At 35.0% G+C, this 20,363-nt stretch overlaps 2 protein-coding genes and 1 pseudogene across 2 annotated transcripts; 1 reads left to right on the forward strand and 2 right to left on the reverse strand.

Annotated features, from left to right (window-relative positions):
• The first annotated feature begins 3,893 nt into the window (after window positions 1–3,893).
• Window positions 3,894–5,095, forward strand: LOC107963423 (germin-like protein subfamily 1 member 11). Its single transcript, XM_016899946.2, has 2 exons — window positions 3,894–4,293; window positions 4,415–5,095. Exons 1-2 carry the CDS (start codon window positions 4,170–4,172, stop codon window positions 4,951–4,953), a joined length of 663 nt encoding a protein of 220 aa, XP_016755435.2. The 5' UTR covers window positions 3,894–4,169; the 3' UTR covers window positions 4,954–5,095.
• LOC107963422 (uncharacterized) lies at window positions 5,077–6,473 on the reverse strand. Its single transcript, XM_016899945.2, has 3 exons — window positions 5,842–6,473; window positions 5,661–5,762; window positions 5,077–5,539 (listed from the first exon to the last, which is right to left on the reverse strand). The coding sequence occupies exons 1-3, from the start codon at window positions 6,439–6,441 to the stop codon at window positions 5,399–5,401; spliced, it is 843 nt and encodes a 280-aa protein (XP_016755434.1). The 5' UTR covers window positions 6,442–6,473; the 3' UTR covers window positions 5,077–5,398.
• Window positions 6,474–6,696: 223 nt separating this feature from the next.
• LOC107963083 (germin-like protein subfamily 1 member 7) lies at window positions 6,697–9,049 on the reverse strand (annotated as a pseudogene).
• Between the last annotated feature and the right edge of the window lie 11,314 nt (window positions 9,050–20,363).

Genomic DNA, 20,363 nt, shown 5'->3' on the forward strand with positions numbered 1-20,363 from the left:
AAGGATGGTTTTTCCTTTAAATTTTTTATGGATGTTTAGTGTAAATTGATAGATAGATGAGACCCATTGATTAGATATGAGTATTATTGAGGTGTTAGCTTAAGATGGTTATTGATTTATGCTCGGAAACATAGAGAGATGAGGTTTGATCATGAGTATTAAGTTATTTTAAGCATGAATTCTGTGACTTTAAGTTTATATGTAAGTGGATTGTGTTGAAAACAAAGGTTGGTTAAGTTTTATATATGGCCATGGATGGGTTTAAGGAACCTTAGTGTGAGAATTGAAAGGAACTTTAGATTGTATAGATTTTTTATGAGATTGAAGTCTTTAGAGTGAAATTCTAAGGATTATGAATTGTCAATTTCGGACATGAAATCCTAATTGATAAAAGCTAAGCATTTATGGGTTTTCAACAGGTGTAATGGTCATTACATGACTATCTAATGTTGACTTCAAATTATTAATTCAATGTTTCTATGTGTAGTTTATATTTTGAGTAGAAAAAGAGCTAATCGTAGGATACTCAAGCAAAGGAAAATGTAAAGATTAAAGTGATGTTTATTGGATGAGCTTTCAATTATTTTAGTCATGTTGATAGGTAAGTTCAGTTTGGGACTTATCATACTTGCTTACTTTGTGTCAATAGTATAAAAAAATTTGATACTTAATGAATTTGAGAAGCTAAGACTATTAATGGAATGGATGGTTAAGGATCATGCTCAATAAACTTTGGTAAACTATGTTAAGCAATATGTTAAATGACCAAGTGATGAATTGCTAAGATTTGAATATCAAACAAAGTGTTATGAACATGTTATGTAAAACATAGTATGATCTTAATATAAGTGACTATGGTAATGTAAATAAACATGGTATGAATCTATATGGTCTAAAGACCTTAGTTGAAAATCTCAACTCATGTGAACAAAGTAATATGTGTTGGAAAAGTCCAGTTATGAAAATGGTTTGTTGTTATAGTAAAAGTTTAAAAATTTTCAAAACCGAGCCAGTTTGTGATATTTATAGTAATAAGCATTCTATTGAAAATTGAAAAATACCTATGTTTTGTGCAAGACAAATTTGAAACATTCTTGACTTTCAACCGAACGACTTTCTCGACTCTCCTCTTACCCAAATTGCATCGAGTCTGGGATCGAACAATAATAACCAAACACAAAATCAAAAGAAATTTATTACTTTTAGTAGGAAAGTAATTCTCTCCATAGAAACTAGTAGAAATTTTTATTTCCAGAAAATAAAATTTTGTTCTATGAAATAAATTTCTACTAATTTTTTGACATAATAACAATATATGAGGCACACCCTAGATAAAAAACATTAGGGTTACCGTCCCTCACATGTAAAATGAGGGGAATTGGGCTTCTTATGTATTGAATCCAATTATATGTGCTTCAAAAACTTTTGACCTAGCACTTTATAATTTAATCTAGCATAAATTTGTTTTTTATTTATAAAATAGATATTATTCATTTAATTAATTTAATTAATTAATTTTCTAATTGAATAATTTTCTCAATCTAATTCTAATTTCATTCAATGATAACTTTACTGTAAAAGAATGTACGAGAAAATACATTTAATTTTCATATTCAATGAATTCATAATGACTAATTAATTTACGTCCATTTTCAAACTTCGATTATTTAAATATAATTAATTAAATAAAAGTTTAGAAACGTTAAATTTACTCTCAAGTCATTTCTATACTCAGTGAGAAAACATATTCATTTGTGAATGTGGCATATTTCTCTAACTTCATCATTTCTATTCATTTAGTTCTTCATTTAGTTCTGCATGCAATTCATTTTTGGTTTGAACGAGTTAGTGGATGGACCGATTAGACACATGTAATTGGGCTCAAATAATTTATAATTAAGTTCTAGCTTTTTGTCTATTAATTATAACCTTATTTAGTCATGGAGTCATTCTACTATATATAGTATTGTGACTGAACTCTTCTTAATTACATACCATTTTAAGGCTACTTAATCAGTAATTTATATAAAAATGTAAAAAATAAATTTTATAAAATAAAATTATAATTTTTTTTAAGTTTCACTATCACAAATATAGTACAGTTAGAGGTATAATAAAATTACAAATATAATGTCCAACCAACTACAATGTAGAATATCAAACCAATACAAAAGCACAGTAGACGAAGAATCGAAAAAAATTAGACCAAACCTACATATGGTGGGGCTTGAACTTAGATACTCAAAAACCATCTTAACCAACACACCAAGGTTTCATTGGAGAAATTATATTATATTTTAGGGTAAACTACATCGTTAGTCACCCTGAAGAGGGGTCGTTATTATTTGGTGACCTCAAAAATATTTTTTTGGTTAATTTGGACACCCAAAAAAGAAATTGATCAAATCAGTCATCCCATTGTTAAATAGTAACGGAAGACTAACAATGCATTTATAGGAAAAAAATTGGGGTGACAAAAATAGGAATAATCCTTATTTAGAGTGACTGACGAGTAGTTTACCCTAATTTTATAGTGACTAATGTGAAAATGCACCTTTAGTTTTCGTTACCATTCAACGGTGGAGTGGTCAAATTAACAAAAAAAAAATAGAATGACTAAAATAGGAACGACTCATATTTAGAGGGACTAATAGGGTAGTTTACTTTATTTATTATTACCAAAGCTAGTAGGTAATATTAATGTCAGAAAAACACTATAAAATATCTTTTTTGGGGGTTAATGCACAAATTTACCATTATACTTTTAGGTAAAATTTGAAATTTGTCTCTATATTTTAATTTATTTTTTAAAATTTGCCCTTATACTTTTCAACTAAAGGTAAATTTACCACTCTACTTTTAACTCTATATTAAAATTTACCAGTTTACTTGATTGAATTTTACTATCCAAAGTTAACTTTTAAATAACTTGAGGACAATTTAATAAAATATTAATAAATTAATATAATGTTAAATATTAAACTAAACTCTTATTTATATTTCTAAAAAATCCTCTTATTTTATAATAATAATAAAAAATTAATTTTCCTCTTTTATATTTTAAGTTTTTCAAGCCTTTCTTTTATTAAATCAAATTAGAAGTTAATTGATTAAATTTTAGTTGTCTTTAAATTATTGATTTTATTATTAACTATTAAAGTAAATTATTTGAATGATATTTTTCATTATATTTTTTGTTTTTAAACTATCAAAATCGATATCAAATGTTAAATTTTAGTTAAAATTTAAAGTTGGTGAGAGAATTTAATAAGATTTAAAGTTTAATGACAAAGTTCAATCATATAAATGTTAAGTGATAAAGTTACCTATATTCTTCAAGTATAGATAAATGTCAATTAAAATATACCCTAAAAAAATGTCAATTAATGTATAGTAACAAGTTTTAGTAAAAAAAATTAATATTCATTTATAGTACGGTGAAATATTTAATTATAATTTTTTTATCATTACAATATTGAGATTAAAATATTGCAAGAGGTGAAAGAGAATGATATAATTTGAATTGGTATCATCTAAGTGCGTAACTTGCTTGAAGCAAAATTTCTATAATTATTATGTGGAGAAGTGCAGTGGTAGTTGAGAAGTTGGTTTATTTTTGCCGATGGCTCAGCGGCAAATATATGTGATTGATTGATATAAGATATATGGTTTAACCCTGTTTTTGCAAACCTTTTCTCCTTCTCCATTATAAGGTGATTGTTTACTTGTATATATAAAAAATTTCTATAGTTATCTTGATTGAGTTTTAAGTGGACTATTTCCACCATTAGAAAATAAAAATAGAAAACCAGATGTCAAAATCCAACCGACCAACACCTATAGTTCAACAGAAAAAGTTATGAAAGAAAAGACGGAAGCATAACTAAAAAAAAGACGGGAACATGGGATAGCTGAAAAGGATATCGTCTGTTTCAAGATGTACTGGTGTATGCGATGGAAGAAGAGTTAAATTAGCCAGCTGAAGAATGGTTCACAGAGTGATTTGAAAATACATAAATTATAAAACTAAGAGAAAACCAGCCAACATCATAGACTAGTTCAATCGTATTCAACCTATAAATGCCTAGTCCTTCCATGCAAGGCTTCTCATATCTCATCGATCAATAAAACTTGTAACCATCTAAACTAGAAAAAGCTACCTTACCTCCATGGAAGGCTTTCATTTCCTCCAAGCCCTTTTCATCTTAACTCTGGCATCCTCTTTGGCCTATGCCTCTGATCCTAGCCCTCTTCAGGACTTTTGTGTAGCCATAAATGACCCCAATGATGCTGGTACGTTCCATCTTCCTTAGCTTTCAGTCTATGGACCTAGAATATTGCTGCTTTCTACCTTAATGGAACCCCTTTTCTTATGGATGGTATGATATTACTGACATTTCTTACTTTCATGCAGTGTTTGTAAATGGGAAAGTATGCAAAGGCGCAAAGCTTGCCACAGCAGATGACTTCTTCTTTTCTGGACTCAATATCGGAAAAATCACATCAAATTCAGTTGGGTCATCTGTCACTCCTGTTAATGTTGCGCAAATCTCAGGACTTAACACTCTCGGGATATCTTTGGCTCGAATTGACTACGCAGCTAATGGTGGTCTAAACCCTCCTCACACTCACCCTCGTGCCACGGAGATTCTTGTGGTCTTGGAAGGCACGCTCTATGTTGGTTTTGTTACATCCAACCCAGATAATCGTGTAATTGCAAAAGTCTTAAACAAGGGGGACGTTTTTGTGTTCCCAGTTGGTCTCGTTCACTTCCAATTCAATCCAGGAAAGAGTAAAGCTGTTGCTATTGCTGCTTTGAGCAGCCAAGATCCTGGTGTTATTACAATAGCAAATGCAGTGTTTGGATCAGATCCATCTATTAATCCCGATGTTCTTTCCAAGGCCTTTAAATTGGACAAAAGTATGGTGAAAAGTCTCCAATCCAAATTCTGATGATACTGCAATGTTGAATGATTGACATCCCTTGTTAATGCAAACATTCCTTATAGACTCTCTCTACTTATATAAGCCTGTCTGTTTGAATTATAGCATATGATGAAGTTGCAAGTTGTTCAATGGACAAAAGAAATCTATTCCATTACAGATCTCCAGAATAAATGCAAGACCTTACATTCATTCATACACTAATTATTTGCAGGATTGAAGCCACAAGTATATCTGAATTCACCTAAAAGAATGATTGATGTGATCTAAAGAATCAGAGTAAGCAAGTTGGAGTCCGAAACGGGTTACTCGGTTCAAAGATGTGCCAAAAAGAAAATAAAAGCTACAATTCCTCAAACTGGTGCAGGTACCAGAAGAATAAATTCTAACAAAAGAAATGAAGTTGACATATAATGATTGATGAGCACTCAACCGTTGATGGTAAGAACCAAATCTAGATGAGCTTGTAATAGCAGTTCTTTCCAGATAGAAGAATTTTATAGCCTTTTCCGCAAGGGCACTTGAAATGAAGGTCCAAACATTCCCCAATTTTCTCCACTCTCACAGCTTCTTCACAATCTGGCTCACCATTATCCTATAACAACAAGCTCCACATATTAATACCAAGAATCAAAAATCCTTTTAGTTCCACCATTTTCTTGGAAATCAAACAGCAACCAATAAGCAAAGACGCCACAGAAATTAGAAAAGCAAACCTTGATTGCCTCAGTGGTGCACAGTACATCTTCAACTTCTCGCATAGCCTCACCCCACCAATTGCTCATTTCTTTCATCCGCTCCTTCATTCTCTTCAATCTCTGGCATTCGCATGTATAATAAATCAGTCATGGATCAAGAAAATAACAAAAGCAGTTTGAAATGAAAGAGAAAACCAACCTTGGCACTGGGACTCTCTTCCTTGATCAATTCCACCCCCATCTCGTAGGAGCTTGAAGACCTTGACAAGGACTTGGCAGGAGAAAAAATGGGATCAGATATAGACCTGCTTAAGACAGGGGCTCTTGGAGGCAATGAAGAAGAAGCACTTCCTTTTGACAGTGGGGTATCTTCTAAGGCCTTTGCAGTGTCCGAAAGGTTAGGTTTTGTAGGTGTATAAGGGTCAGAAGTAGAGCGTTGAAGCAGAGGAAGAGGGATCTTGGAGAAGCCAGAAAGGGAGTAGTGATTCTCAAGCAAAGGCTTTTTGGACTTGTGTTCAGCGATTGATTCAGGAGAAGGACGTTTCATTGGGTTGGAAGCGGTGACATTGCAGGCACAGGTTGTGCACGAATGGCGGTTTTGCTGGTTGTTCTTGAAGTTATCAAGGTGGAGGAGGGATAGGTTGATGGGTTCTTGGAGTTTAAGGTCATCTTCTTCCTGGTTTGGAATTTCAAAGCCTTGTTCTTGGGTCATTTCACCCATTGCTTCTGCCTTTGTTGATTCTTCAAAGCTTTCAATCTTTATTAATTTGAGAGACACTGTTTCGTGTTTGAAACGCATGGGGGAGAGGCAGTGAAACTATTGAAGGTTTATATAAAAACTTTTGATGGGGGTGTACGGATGACTCTTGAATCTTGATTTGTGTGACAGTAATTGTACAACATTCCATATCATATGATCGTAATAACATGCAGAAAGGTTTTGTTAAGCCAAAGTACATAAGCAAAACCTCTTTATTTTTTATTTTTATATTTCAATCCACGAAATACCAAAATTCAAAGCAACAAATGAAACGTTATCCAGACAAGACGATTATCAATTAGACAAGTTTTTGGTTATCCCACCATAATTGGATCGAATTTGGTTAACGATATTATTATCCATCTGGAAGGCCTTGGCAAGAACATCAGAATAGATGGCAGGGTCTGAACCAAACAGTACACTTGGAATGGTAATAGTCCCTGGGTTTTGGCTACTGAAAGCAGAAAAGGCAACAACATGAGTCTGCCCTATGTTCTGCTGGATGTGAATCAAACCGATTGGGAAAACAAAAGCATCTCCAGGGTTTAAGACTTTGGTGAAGAGATGGTTATCCGGGTTCGATGTAGTGAAGCCAACGCGGAGTGTGCCCTCCAAAACGACTAGGATTTCGTTGGCACGAGTGTGAGCGTGAGGAGGGCTTAGTCACCCATAAGATGAATAGTCAACTCAAGTTATAGAAATGCCAAGAGTGTTAAGTCCTGGTATTTGTTCATCATTGGCTGGAGTGACCACTGATCTTACTCGGTTTGATGTATTTCCTCGAATGTTGAGCCCTGAAAGGAAGAAGTCTTCTAGGGTTGCAAGCTTTGGGTCTTTGCAGAACTTGCCATTAACAAAAACTGCATCAATGGAAAGAAAAGAAAATTACTTCACTACTTTTACACTTACCAAATGTTGGATTTTTTTATGAAGGAGGGGTTGAAATAGAAGCAAAATGATGAAAAATGGAGAGGTTAATTTTTGGTGAACTGTTTTATTAAAAAACTGATACTTAGTTTACATGAAAATATGCTTAAATAAGCTGAAAATAATTATAAAATATTACAACTTGACTTTAATCTAGAGACTAGATTCATATAACTCTCTTTTTCATTGGTTGGTTTTTGTCTAATCACATGCCAATATGTCTAATCAAAATTATCATTGCTTCAATGCAAGTTGGTAAGTTGGCAACTTGTAAGCTCTCAAGTTTGGTAAGCTCGCAGTCTTGGTGAGCTCGCACAATTTGGTGAGCTCATAGTTCTTGGTGAGCTCATCTAGTGAGCTCGCAGTTCGCATGGATAGTCATTTCACAACACTCCTCCTTAACCTCCATGCTTTGAACTCTAATATCATAACGTAGCTTTTCAAACCTCATTTTCCCATGAGGTTTTGTTAAGATGTCAGATAATTGACCTTGTAAACTACAGTGAACTAGTGTGACTTCCTTGGCTTGCTCCACTTCTCTCACAAAGTGATACTTGATTTTAAAATGTTTTGTTCTACCATTGAACACTGGATTTTTTGCAATTGCGACAACAGATTGATTATCACACTTAATCTATGTTGCTTCTTCTTGCTTCAAATTTAAATCATTCAGCAATTTCCTCAACCAAATGGCTTGATTTATAGTAGCTGTAGCTGCACTATACTCAGCTTCTATAGTTGACTGTACCACTAGTTCTTGCTTCTTCGAGCTCTAACATAACATACTTGATCCTAGAGTAAAGAAATAACTTAAGGTACTCTTCATGTCTTCAGTGGATCCAATCCAATCACTATCTGAATACCCAAGTAGCTTGACCTTTTCAGTCATAAATTTCACTCCATGATCGAGAGTTCCTCTTATGTATCGTAAAACTCTTTTTGCTGCTTTGTAGTGGTTCACATTAAAACAATTCTTGAACCTTGACTACAAGCTTACAACAAACATGATGTCAGGTCTGAATGTTGTCAAGTAAAGCAGACATCCTACCAAGCTTCTGTAGCATAACTTTTCGACATCTTCATTGCTAGTGAGCTTCTCACCTTGAGCAATAGGGGTGCTCACAGGTTTACACTTCTCCATGCTATATCTTCACAGGATTTTTATTGCGAACCCCTTCTGGTTTATAAAGATTGCATTGTGAGTTTGGTTCATCTCTAGACCAAGGAAGTATGTCATTTCACCTAGGCCTGCCATTTCAAACTTGTCTTGCATCTGATCCTTGAATACAATCATTAGTTTGTTGTTGCTGCCAATCATAAGTAAATCATTAACATATAATGAAATAATGAGGAGTATTTCATTACCATTTTTCTTCACATATAAAGTGGGCTCGCTGATGCTTCTTTCAAAACCCATTTCTATATGGTGATTGTCAATTCTTTTATACCACGCACTTGGTGCTTGCTTCAAACTATACAACACTTTGTGCAGTCTATACGCCTTGGCCTCGCACCCAAGAACTGTGAACCCTTGCGGTTGTTCGACATAAATCTCTTCCTTCAAATAACCATTTAGGAAGGTTGACTTTACATCCACTTGATGTATTCTCTAACCTTTTTGAGCAGCAACAGTCAAAAACAGCCTTATGGTGTCTAACCTAGCAATAAGGGCAAAGGTTTCAGTGAAGTCCACTCCATATTGCTGGTTAAACCCCTTCATAACCAACCTTACTTTATATCTGTTGACTAATCCATTAGTATTGATCTTGGTTCTAAACACCCATTTAACACCAATTACTTTCTTATGAACTGGTCTATCCACAAAGTCTCATGTTTCATTTTTGTTAATCATGGTGATCTCATCTTTCATAGTTGTTCGCCATTTAGCTTCTTCAAAAGTGATTGGTTCTTGCCTTGCTAGGTTACACTATTGATAGATTTCAGTGATGTCCTCACACGGGTTGCTCATCAACTACATCATTTTCAGTTTTATTTACAGTGTTTCGTAGATCTGGTCTTGGACTCCCTTGTTCACACATCTCTTCAACTGTTGCAATCCAATTCCATATTTTTGTTTCATCGAACTTCACATCTCTGCTTATGATCACCTTTTTGGTGAAAGGATTATAGATTCTGCATCCTTTCTTAACACATGAATATTGATAACTCTTGAAAAGAGTTATATTTAAGGCCTCTAAATAGAATTAATTGGTTGTAATTAAGTGAATACATTTTCAATTTTAGGATATTTTTAGAACATTACAAAACAAAGCTTGGGTTGTGATATAATGGTCATTATATTATTTGGAGAGGAGCAAGAAGATGAAGAGGGAAAAATAAAGGAAGTGAAATATTGCCGTGGGAAATGGTGAAATTGATTGCCAACAAATTTGCTATGGTAATTTCGAGAATATGACTCAGTACTTTATCCAGTCATTCTCAGCCAGCTGTACGTGTATTAGAAAATCCAACCTGAAAAGAGGAATGAAAAAAGTGTGCTGAGGTGGGACAGATCTACCTAATAAAAGAAGGAGAGAGAAGAAGAAAAGAAAAGAGGTTGAGAATTTGTGTGAGAAAGAGACTAGTACAACAATCCTCTCTCTGCACAGAGAAAAACTCCAGTAGAGAATTTTAGAGAAAGAAAGGATAGAAACTACAGAGAGCAGAATACATGCGTGAAAAAGGGGAAGAGACATCTATCCTGGATTTACGTATGATCAGAAGATAAAAGAGAAGCTGAAGTGTGGCGAGAAATCATGCAGTTCTCCCTTCAGTTTTCCTGATTTCTGTGATTCAAACTTCTTTAATGTTGATGAATGATTTAAATTTTGTGTTTACTTTTCCACCCATGAACTAAATCTTTTTTGGGTTGGAGTTATTTGGGTGGATGTTTATCATCTCTAATGCTCATGATTTGAAATTGTATATATCACTACTTCATTTGATTTATGCCTATTTTAAATACATGTATGCAAGCTCTAAATATAGCTGATTGTATGTTGTGTTCATAAATGTATTTTTAATTCTGAAAAGGCTAAATATACTGGATCTAGAATCATTTGATGCAAGTGAATATTTGATAGAATATTCGTAGTACTCTAGATATAGATGTTGCGAGTTGTGTAGAGAAGAACATTCATTGTAGTTATTAATCTAGAGTTCTGTAGACATACAGTAACTTAAATTTTTAGCTTAAAATCTAACTATCGAAAGAGGCAGGTTACAATAGTAACTCTCCGAGTAGTTGATTAGACAATATTTTGCCATGATATTATTTTGATATGAGCATTTCACGTAAATAATTCCAGCCCTATTCATTCGATAACAGAATTACTCTTGCTTTTCTCTGTAATTTGCCACTACATTTTATTTGCCATATCAATCCTCTGTTTTTAGCATTAAATTATGTTAGTTCATTATACCAACATCTTATTCAATTTAACAATATTTCTTTCTATTTAGTATAGTTAACAATATTATAATAACTTAACCAATCTCTTACAAATTTTCGATCCCTATGGAGATGATACTTACTTATCACTTTATTACTTGAATGACGTGTACACTTGTACAATTGTATTAGTTATTTACATGCAATAAATATCCAACAAATTTCCCTGGCTGTGATCTATTGTCCAGCTTACTTCTTTTCTCTTCTGGATCGTGAACAAAACATGTGTAACCAAATACTTTTAAATGTGAAATAGAAGGTTTAAAACCATACCAGGCTTCAAATAGTGTCTTCCCTTCAACTTCTTTAGTAGGTAGTTTGTTCAGCAGGTAAACGGTAGTGTTTACTGCCTCTGCCCAAAAATCATTTGACAATTTACCTTCAAACAACAAGCAGCGAGCCATGTTCATCACAGTTCTATTTTTTCTTTCACTTACACCATTCTGTTGTAGAGTGTACACATTGCATAGTTGATGATGGACACCAGCTTCTTCGCAGAATTTTTCAAACCTTTCTGAGGTGTATTCTACCCCATTGTCTGATCTTATCATTTTGAGCTTGCAGTCACTTTGTTTTTCAACCATGGATTTAAACTTGAAGAAGATTTCAGCCACCTCAGACTTGTTCTTTATGAAGTACATCCAATAGAACCTTGTACTGCCATCTATGAACAGCATAAAGTACCTACTTCCATTTAGCAAACTTGTTGCCATGGGTCCGGAAATGTTAGTATATACTAAGTGCAATTTTTCAGTGGCTTGCGATGTTGTGTTTGCAAGAAATGGAGACCTCACCTGTTTTCCAAGCTGACACACCTTGCATACATCTTCATGTTCAGCTATATTTGATAAATTTTCAACCAGGTTATTCTTGGGCATTAGACTTAAGGATTTGTAATCAACATGTCTCATTCTTTTATTCCACAGTTTTGTTTCATCCAGCGAGCTAGTATATGCTACTAAAGTTGCTAAGTTCTAGTTGACAGTAAAACTTCTGTCTGTTATTTTTATTGATATGAGCTCGCATCCACTTGGATCAAGAATTATACATTTGTTTTTTTTGAATACCACAAATTAATTTTTCTCGAGCAGTTGTCCTACAGTTAGCAGGTTTTGATCTATGTCAGGAATTAAAAATATATCTGTGACACGTTTAGTACCTCATAGATTTTTGATTAAAACATCTCCCTTTCCAACTGTTTCAATATACTGGCCATTTCCAAATTTCACCTTGGAATGAAACATTTTTTCAACATTCTTGAAGATACTCGCATCTGCTGTCATATAACTCGCACACCCACTATCTACGAGCTAATTCTTTCTTACTCTGTTGGAGAGTTCACATGGTGTTGTGAGCTGGGCTTCGTAGGAAACTGTGAACATCAGTTCTTCTACTTCTGTTATTTGTGCCTCAACACCTTGTTGTTATGTATGTCCTTTTTTTTTCATGTTTTTTCTACGTGGCCAAACTACTTATAATTTTTGCATTGAGCGTTAGGCCTAAACCAACAGAACTTCACAGGATGCTCTAACTTTTTACAGTGTGAGCACCATGGATATTTTTTCTTTCCACCTTCCTTCTTTGACTTTTCTTTCTTATCTGACCATTTCTTCATTTCTTTCTGACTTAAAAAGCTCACAGCATCTCTATTTCTGGCTTGAAAAGTTCCTTCAGCATGTCCTTCTTTTCTACTTGCCCTTCTCTATTGTAGAGCATATAGAGCATTGATTAGCTCTAAGGGCGATATGGTTGATAGATCCCTTGAATCTTCTAGTAAGGATATCTTTTCTTCGTATCTCCCAGGAAGTGTTGTAATCACCTTCTCAACTACTCGACTATCAAAGAACTAATCACCTAGTAGTCTTATCTGGTTCACCATTTCCATGATTCTGTCTAAATATTACTTCATAGTCTTAGCTTCTTTCATCTTTAGGTTTTTGAAATCTTGTCTGAGATTGATCATCTGTTGCAGCCTTGTCTTCTATGATCCCTAGAACTCCTCCTTACACTTATCTTAAGCTTGTTTGGGAGTTTCACATGCCATGATTCTTGTAAAGATCATGTTTGAAACACCATTTTGTAGGCATGACATTGCCTTGTGTTTTTTTGCACATTCCTCACTGTGTTGTTTTATTTGATCAACTATGGGATTTGGCCTCAACACTGATGGTTGTATTTTAAAATTTACAACTTCCCAAAGATCAAAGACTTGCAGATAGGTTTTCATTTTTACTACCCAGATGTGGTAGTTTTCACCTATAAAAACAGGGGGTGGTGGTGTTGTAAAGTTTGCTGAAGACATTTTTTTATAAAAACAGGCCTAAAAAATAAATGGCTCTCAATACCAATTGTTGGATTTTTTATGAAGGAGAGGTTGAAATAGAAGCAAAAAGATGAAAAATGGAGAAGTTAATTTTTGGTGAACTGTTTCATTAAAAATTGATACATAGTTTACATGAAAAAATATGCTTAAATAAGCTGAAAATAATAATAAAATATGACAACTTGACTTTAATCTAGTGACTACATTCATATAACTTTCTTTTTCATTGGCTAGTTTCTGTCTAATCACTTGCTAATATGTCTAATCAAAATTATCATCGCTTTAGTGCAAATTAGAAGCCCTAGAAGACTTTTTTGATGCCCCAAGATGTAGCATCTCTCCTTCTTATTAATTTAGAGAGGACAAGACTACTGTATACCCCACCTTCGATCAAAATTTGAACTGCCCATTCCTGGGTTTTCAATTCAAAACCCCTTTGGTCTCAATGTGCCTTTTGAGGGTTTTCACCTTGGCCTCTCATTTTTCTTTTTTCGTTCTTCTTTTCTTTTCTTTTTTCTTTTCATTTTTTTCAAGTGAAGTATTTATTACTTGAATCAGGATTCTCAAGATTAGGCAGGTTCTTGTTATCCATCTTGGTCAATATCGACACTTTTTCAGATAAGACCTTCCACATAAGGTTCTTTCCTTTTTGACATCTACTTTCTTCTGAAGTCCTTTTGTATGGGAAGGATCTTCTTCGATATCAGGTCCCCCTCATGAAATTCTCTGGGGTGAACCTTTTTGGTGAGCTCGCATCATTCGCTTTTGGTATATTTGACCATGACGGATAGCTTTCAACCTTTTCTCTTCAATCAAATTTAACTGATCATATCGGGCCTGGATCCATTCTGTTTCATCCAACTTCAGCTCTGACAAGACTTGAAGGGAAGCAATATCAACTTCGATGGGTAAAACTACCTCTATACCAATGAGAAATGAGTTTCCCCGGTAGAGGGTTTTTTTTATTTTTTTGTTTTTTATTTTCTTTTATTTTGTGTTTTTTTGTATTTTTTTACTATACTGTTCATTTTGGGGCGACATTGTGTTAATCTTAAACAGACTACGAACTTCTAATATTGTGTTGTTATTCAAATTTAGTGCATTGTCAGATATGATCCTTTTTGGGCATTCCATTCAGACATATGATTTCTCTTTTTCAAGAATTTGCTGACTGTCAGCTTTGTGATATTGGCATATGAAGCAGCTTCCATGCCCCACATAGAGAAGAGTCATGGAAAAGTCATAACATGAAGAGATAAATGAGGCACATAAATATCGTCTCCATAAATTTGGCACTTATGGCATTTCTTGGTATAACTAATGAAATCCCTTTCCATGGTGGACCAGCAGTACCCAAATCTCATGATTTACTTGGTCATTGCAAAATCATTAGCATGTGTTCCTCAGACACCCTTATGGACCTCTTCCAAGATTTTCTTAGCCTCAACAACATCCACACGTCTTAGTAGTTTAGGCATATCTTGATCATGCGAAAACATCTTTGAATTGTTGTAGTAGCTCAATGACGTCTCATTTTATCTCTGCGGTGATACAGACTCCGATCTTCACCTCTTTCTGTTCTCCTAAGCTCATAATTTCCATTGATTTTTTTGTAAGGTAGGATCTGTTTCTCGACTTGTTCTACCATCATTAAAAAATCAGGGGATAAACTACAATCTTGGTTGTCTTTAAAGTCTTGAGGTTCTTCTTGACACATATCTTGCTCAAAAGGAGGTTTTGAGTCAATAGTAGTGTCGCTCATATCATTGATATTTGAAGACCTGTTATAGGGACGAAAATAAATCTAAAGAATAAAAGAATCTAAGAATATTTATCTGTATAGTATGATTATGAATGTAATGGAAACAATAAAATAATATTTGCTCGAAGTGAGAAACAAAGATGCATTTTATTAACATAAAGATGTTGGGCATAAGCTTATCTCACATAAGGATTCTTATTGCTCCCAGGCTTAGAGCAATAAGTGTGTTTTGGACATTACTCCGAATTGGGTCTAAAAAGTTCAGGGATCTCTTCCACAGTCCCATTGTTCAAAGCGCTCTCAGGTGTAAGGGCGATTACATGATAAATTCTCCTCCCCGGATCTCTCTTTGGATATGGCGTCAACATTCAGACTCCCCCAATATTCCTTTCGAGCCTTTGACCTCTTCAAAGAATACCAACTCTTTATCATCCATTAGGCTTTGCACCAATGCTTTGAATTTAGCGCACTCTTGGACTTCATGGCCTTCTTCAACGTGGAACTCACAGTAACTCCTCATCCTTTTTAGTCTCTTCCCTAAATCTTGAATGATTAATCCCATGTCTATCATTTGTTTCAAAACCCATTTCAATGGGGTTTTTACTTCTGCAAATTGGTTTTGGTTCTCTTTTCTCTATTCTCAAGTATCGCGTTTACCCTTGGGTCTGGATGACTGGGTAACGAATTTCCTGCCACATTAGGTCCTGATGGATTGTCAAACTTCACAATGCTCATCTTGATGAACCTTTCAACTAACTTTTTAAATGTAGTGTAGTTTTCAATTGAGTGCCCTGTTATTCCTGCGTGATATTCACATTGGGCATTCGTATCATACCATTTTGGGAACGGAGGTTGCATGGAATCTGAGTAGAACAGAGCTACTACACACGCATCAAACACACTTTGATATAACTCTGTATACGTCATCGGGATGGGTGTGAACTAGAGCCTTTCTGTGTTTGGCCTCGAGTTGGATTCTTGCTTTGAGGGGCTTTGATAGCTAGCAGCTATTGTCCTTGGCTGGCCTACAGTGGCCGATTTTGAATACCCTTTATTATACAAGCTCAGGTTGCTCACTTCATTTTCTTTGATCTTTGGGGTTGATCTTTTGACAACTTCCCCTACTTCTATCTCCCACTTTTTATGGCGTTTTCAATCATCTCGCTAGACATTACCATAACTGAGAAGCTTATGGTAGCTCTTCCTAACATGTAGTTAATGAATGGGGCTTTCAGAGTATTGATGAAAAGTATCATGGTTTCTTTCTCCAGAAGAGGTGGCTGGACTTGTATTGTTACCTTTCTCCATCTTTGGGCATATTACCTGAAGCTTTCACTTTGCTTCTTCTCCATGTTCTACAATGTGATTCTATCGGGTGTCATGTATGTTACATGGTTGTATTGCTTTATGAAAACCTGTGCCAAGTCCTTCCATGAGTGGATTTTGGCACGGCTTAGTTGGTTGTACCATTTGGCGGTCGAACCAATCAAACTATCTTAGAAGCAATGAATTAATAGTTGATTGTTATCAATGTATCCTGTCATTCTTCGGTAGAACATCGTGATGTGAGCTTTGGGACAACTGGTCCCATTATACTTTTCAAATTCTGGAGTCTTGAATTTCTGTGGGAGTATTAGATCTGAGACCAAACTCAGATCCTTGGCGTCAACCCCGCAATGGTAATCAGCCTTTTCCATGGCCCTGAGTTTTTCCTCCAACCACTTGTATTGATCTTCGAGTTGCTTTGGTAGTTCCATCTTTGCTTTTTCTATTTCTGTCATTTCGTATAGGTCAGGAACTACGGGATTATCTAGATTGTCCCCTGGATTGGAACCTGAGCCTGTAGGGTAGTTCATCGGTGCCGAGGTACCGGCTTGATATCGTTGGGGTCCGTTAGTAGCAGGTGCCCCTTGTACATACGTGTCGTGTTGGGCCTGGACGCTTATTGGGGTAAAACCTGGAGGATAGGCAGAGTCTTCATTATCATCCCCAGAATTGACTACGGGGCTCTTCCCTTTATCATTCCCTCTAGCCAATAGTACACTAACTGGCTCATCAAACTCCTTTGGGATTCTTTCATGTCTTGTTGAATTTTATCCAGTTGTTCATACATCTGATCATGCATCTCTTTTTGCAATTGTTCTAATCTTTCTAATTTCTGATCCATTGCTTTCACTTAAGACGGGTACCGTAGCGATGTTCAATTGGTTGACTCTTGTTGGTTACTAGGTTAACTAAAATAATTTTACTATTAGGTTCCTTTTGTGAAAATCTAATGCATATGATGCAATGTAATGCAAATGCATAGAATGAATGCAAAAAGAAAGAGAGGCATCGATTCTGAATTCAATTCTATTAGAACAACTTTTCTAAAAAACAAATTTATTTACATAAAACGGATTACATATACGGCTTTACCCTCATATTCCAGGCGAAGACATCGATCTTTTTCTTCATATACGGATGCTAGGATCAAATCTCTTGTGAATTTTTCAAAATCTATCTCTACTATCTCCTTTTTGTTTGATCCGAGCCACGACCCATTGATCACCCCGCGATGCTCTTTAGTTTCTTTGAGACGTGACAGCTCTCGAATAATCTTTGTCGGTTTGAATCCTTAGGCAGCGAAGCATAGTCGTATATTCCTCCACGAACTTTCAGCCTTCTCTTGTTGTGTTTAATCAGACCATATTCGGGTAGTCGAATTATATTCCATTTTATCAAGAAATTCGTTTTGCATGACAAGATTTTCTATTTAGCAATCAAATTTGAATCAACACCTCTTTTCTATGATGAGAATGCAAAGCAATTATAACCAAAATAAAAGAAAATAGGTTAGTACAAAACAAAAGCAAGCAAGAAATAAATAAGTAAAGCACTTATTCGGGTGACCACTAGGGGTTTGACGTGGTTCTACCTAGGGTAGGCTCCTAGGGCTTACTATATGCAGTTCGGTTCTAAAGTAAAGGTACCTGAACCAGCAGATTCCTTGATCCTCACCCATTATAGGCTCATATGAACCGAGTTCAGTTCAGGGGAATACATTTCCCTATGGCTGCACGGAGATGAAAATCTCAGGAAGACATAGGTACGGATGTATCCCGAAAGTGATCCACTATCCTGCACGGAGGTGAAAACCTCACGAAGGAATAGCTTCTCACTTCCACTTAAAAGGGTATAATCGAATGGTTATGCAAATGCAATATGCAAAAATATGTCGAGAGACTTGAACAAATAAAGCAAATATAGCAAAATGACGCAAACTATAAAAATGAAATGCAACGAAAGGATCGTAAATTTAAACCAATCTATCAACTCATGGCTTGATTCTCTTATTTTAATTCCCCAGTGGAGATGCCAAGCTGTTGACACCATTTTTTTGTGAAAACGGGGTCGACTTGGATTTTAAAAATGAATACGAATGTGGAGTCGCCACCAATCTTTTTTTTTGATGAGGTGTGATCGGAGCACCTCATAAAACTATTTTTTTTAATAAACGGTTTAGATTTATTAAAATAATACTTTTAGTCTGTGAAATTTAGAAAAATCGGTTCGAGAGTCGGTTACATACGAGGAAGGATTAGCACCCTCGTAACGCCCAAAAATTGGTACCTAGTTGATTAATTAATGTCTTAGTGTCAAAAATGTGCAAAGATTTTAAAATACGATCCTTGTATAAAAAAACTTGTATAAATAAAATTAGTCGTTAAGACCCTTTTATTTCGGAGAGAGAAAATGTCATACCCAATGAGTTAGGGCATGATACTTCACCTCCTCAAAAATGAGCTCGTCCAAAACCTCGTGCAATAAAATTTAAAAGGATGTTCAATTGTTTAAGTCAGATGAAAAAATCGCAGCCCAATACGTTAGGGCACAATTTCTCAAAATTCTAAACATTGAATATTGCCTTTAATATTTTTTAGAAAAATCCTCATCTCGAGAAAACAACGTGTTATATCCAATGCGTTAGGACACAACATATTGAATTCCCGATAATGAGCTTTTTATTTATGTTTTTTAATTAAAGAGCATTCTCGATTATTTAGATTCAACGAAGAAAATTGGAACCTAATACGTTAGGGGTCAATCCTCTCGAAGATCCCAAATACCGAGTATTGCCTTTATTTTCAAAGTTTCCTCTTTTTTACGAATTTGAATAAAAACTATATATGACGGAATAAAAATTATGATAAAATAAATAAATAAATAAATAAAACAGATGAATAAAATTATAAAAATGTAAAAATATATATATGTATGTATATATATGACTAAATTTGAACTAAAAAAGGTATGAATGAGTAAATAATTATAATAATAAGGTAAGTAATAATAAGAAATACAATAATAATAATAAAAATAATAATAGTAAAAATAATGATAACACTATTAAAATTAATTAATTTAATAGCAAAAATAACAAAAAGGGACTAATTTGAACTTAAAACAGAACTTTGGGGGGAATCTGCAAATAAAATAAAGGGGGGAATCTTTCTGAACGCGCACATAACATAGAGGGATTAAAAGGGAAATTTTCCCTTCCCCTCTAAAACGGCGCCCTTCAAATAGGGACTAAACTGCAAGCGCGAAGAGCTGTGGGATAAAATTGAAAAAAGTAAAGGGTACCTAATTGAAAACACAAAGAAAAGCAGAAGGACTAGGGTAGCAATTATACCCTAGTCACAAAACACGCGGATCCTCCAGGTAAATGGGTCGGGTCGCACACGGTCACTCAAAACGGCGCCGTTTTGGCTTTAGTTGCCTTTGAACGAAACGATGTCGTTTTAATAACAGTATAAAAGCCAAAATTTTCCAAAATAAGCTCATTTTCTTATTGTTTCAAAAAAAATAGAGAGGATTCTCCGCAAATTCCCTCTCATTCGACCCAATCCCCAGCTGTGGGTTCGGTCGTCGGTCCACCGTGACGGCCACCGGTCGCCAGAGAAGGCACTGTCGTCCAGGGTGGCCGGAAAGCCCAAAAGACCCCATTTCAGCCCCCTCTTCAAATTAAACCCAAATCTGGGATTTAAATCTTTGAAAAACTGGCCGACACTCGACCGATGGAAAGGAAACCGAAAGGTTTCACCCTTCACCAATAAGGCCCTGGTTTCGGTGGAAAAGGCTGACGACGACGACACCGGCAATGTACTAGGCAAGATCCCTTTTCCTTTTTGTTTTATTTTTGTATATGTAAATAGGGTAACAAATAAAGAATAACAGTAGACTAAAAAGGACGTAAAAGAGTAAAGAAGAAATAGATATAAACCTTAAAAGTTTTCTATTAATTTTTGAATATCCGTCCTCGCTTACATTGTTTGATTTTTGGGCTTATAAAGCTGAAATACAAAATGTTTTTCTTTTATTTTTCATTGTTATTACACTGTGTCTACTGTTCTTGGCTGCTATTTTTGTCCTTGTAGGTTATGGGGTGAGGTCAACTTGTTGTTTGGTGCAAGACTGACAAGCGATGGTAGAGGAGGCGACGACAGCACATGGGA

The sequence above is a fragment of the Gossypium hirsutum genome, chromosome D11 (genome assembly GCF_007990345.1).
Source record: "Gossypium hirsutum isolate 1008001.06 chromosome D11, Gossypium_hirsutum_v2.1, whole genome shotgun sequence".
NCBI lineage: Eukaryota > Viridiplantae > Streptophyta > Magnoliopsida > Malvales > Malvaceae > Gossypium > Gossypium hirsutum.

Excerpts from the sequence above, each read along its gene's own strand:
- LOC107963423 (XM_016899946.2), top strand. The coding sequence starts at position 4,170 with ATGGAAGGCTTTCATTTCCTCCAAGCCCTTTTCATCTTAACTCTGGCA. Across the intron at positions 4,294-4,414 it reads AAATGACCCCAATGATGCTG|TGTTTGTAAATGGGAAAGTA; the intron begins GTACGTTCCATC and ends ACTTTCATGCAG.
- LOC107963422 (XM_016899945.2), bottom strand. The coding sequence starts at position 6,441 with ATGCGTTTCAAACACGAAACAGTGTCTCTCAAATTAATAAAGATTGAA. Across the intron at positions 5,763-5,841 it reads AAGAGAGTCCCAGTGCCAAG|AGATTGAAGAGAATGAAGGA; the intron begins GTTGGTTTTCTC and ends TGCGAATGCCAG. Across the intron at positions 5,540-5,660 it reads GCACCACTGAGGCAATCAAG|GATAATGGTGAGCCAGATTG; the intron begins GTTTGCTTTTCT and ends TTGTTGTTATAG.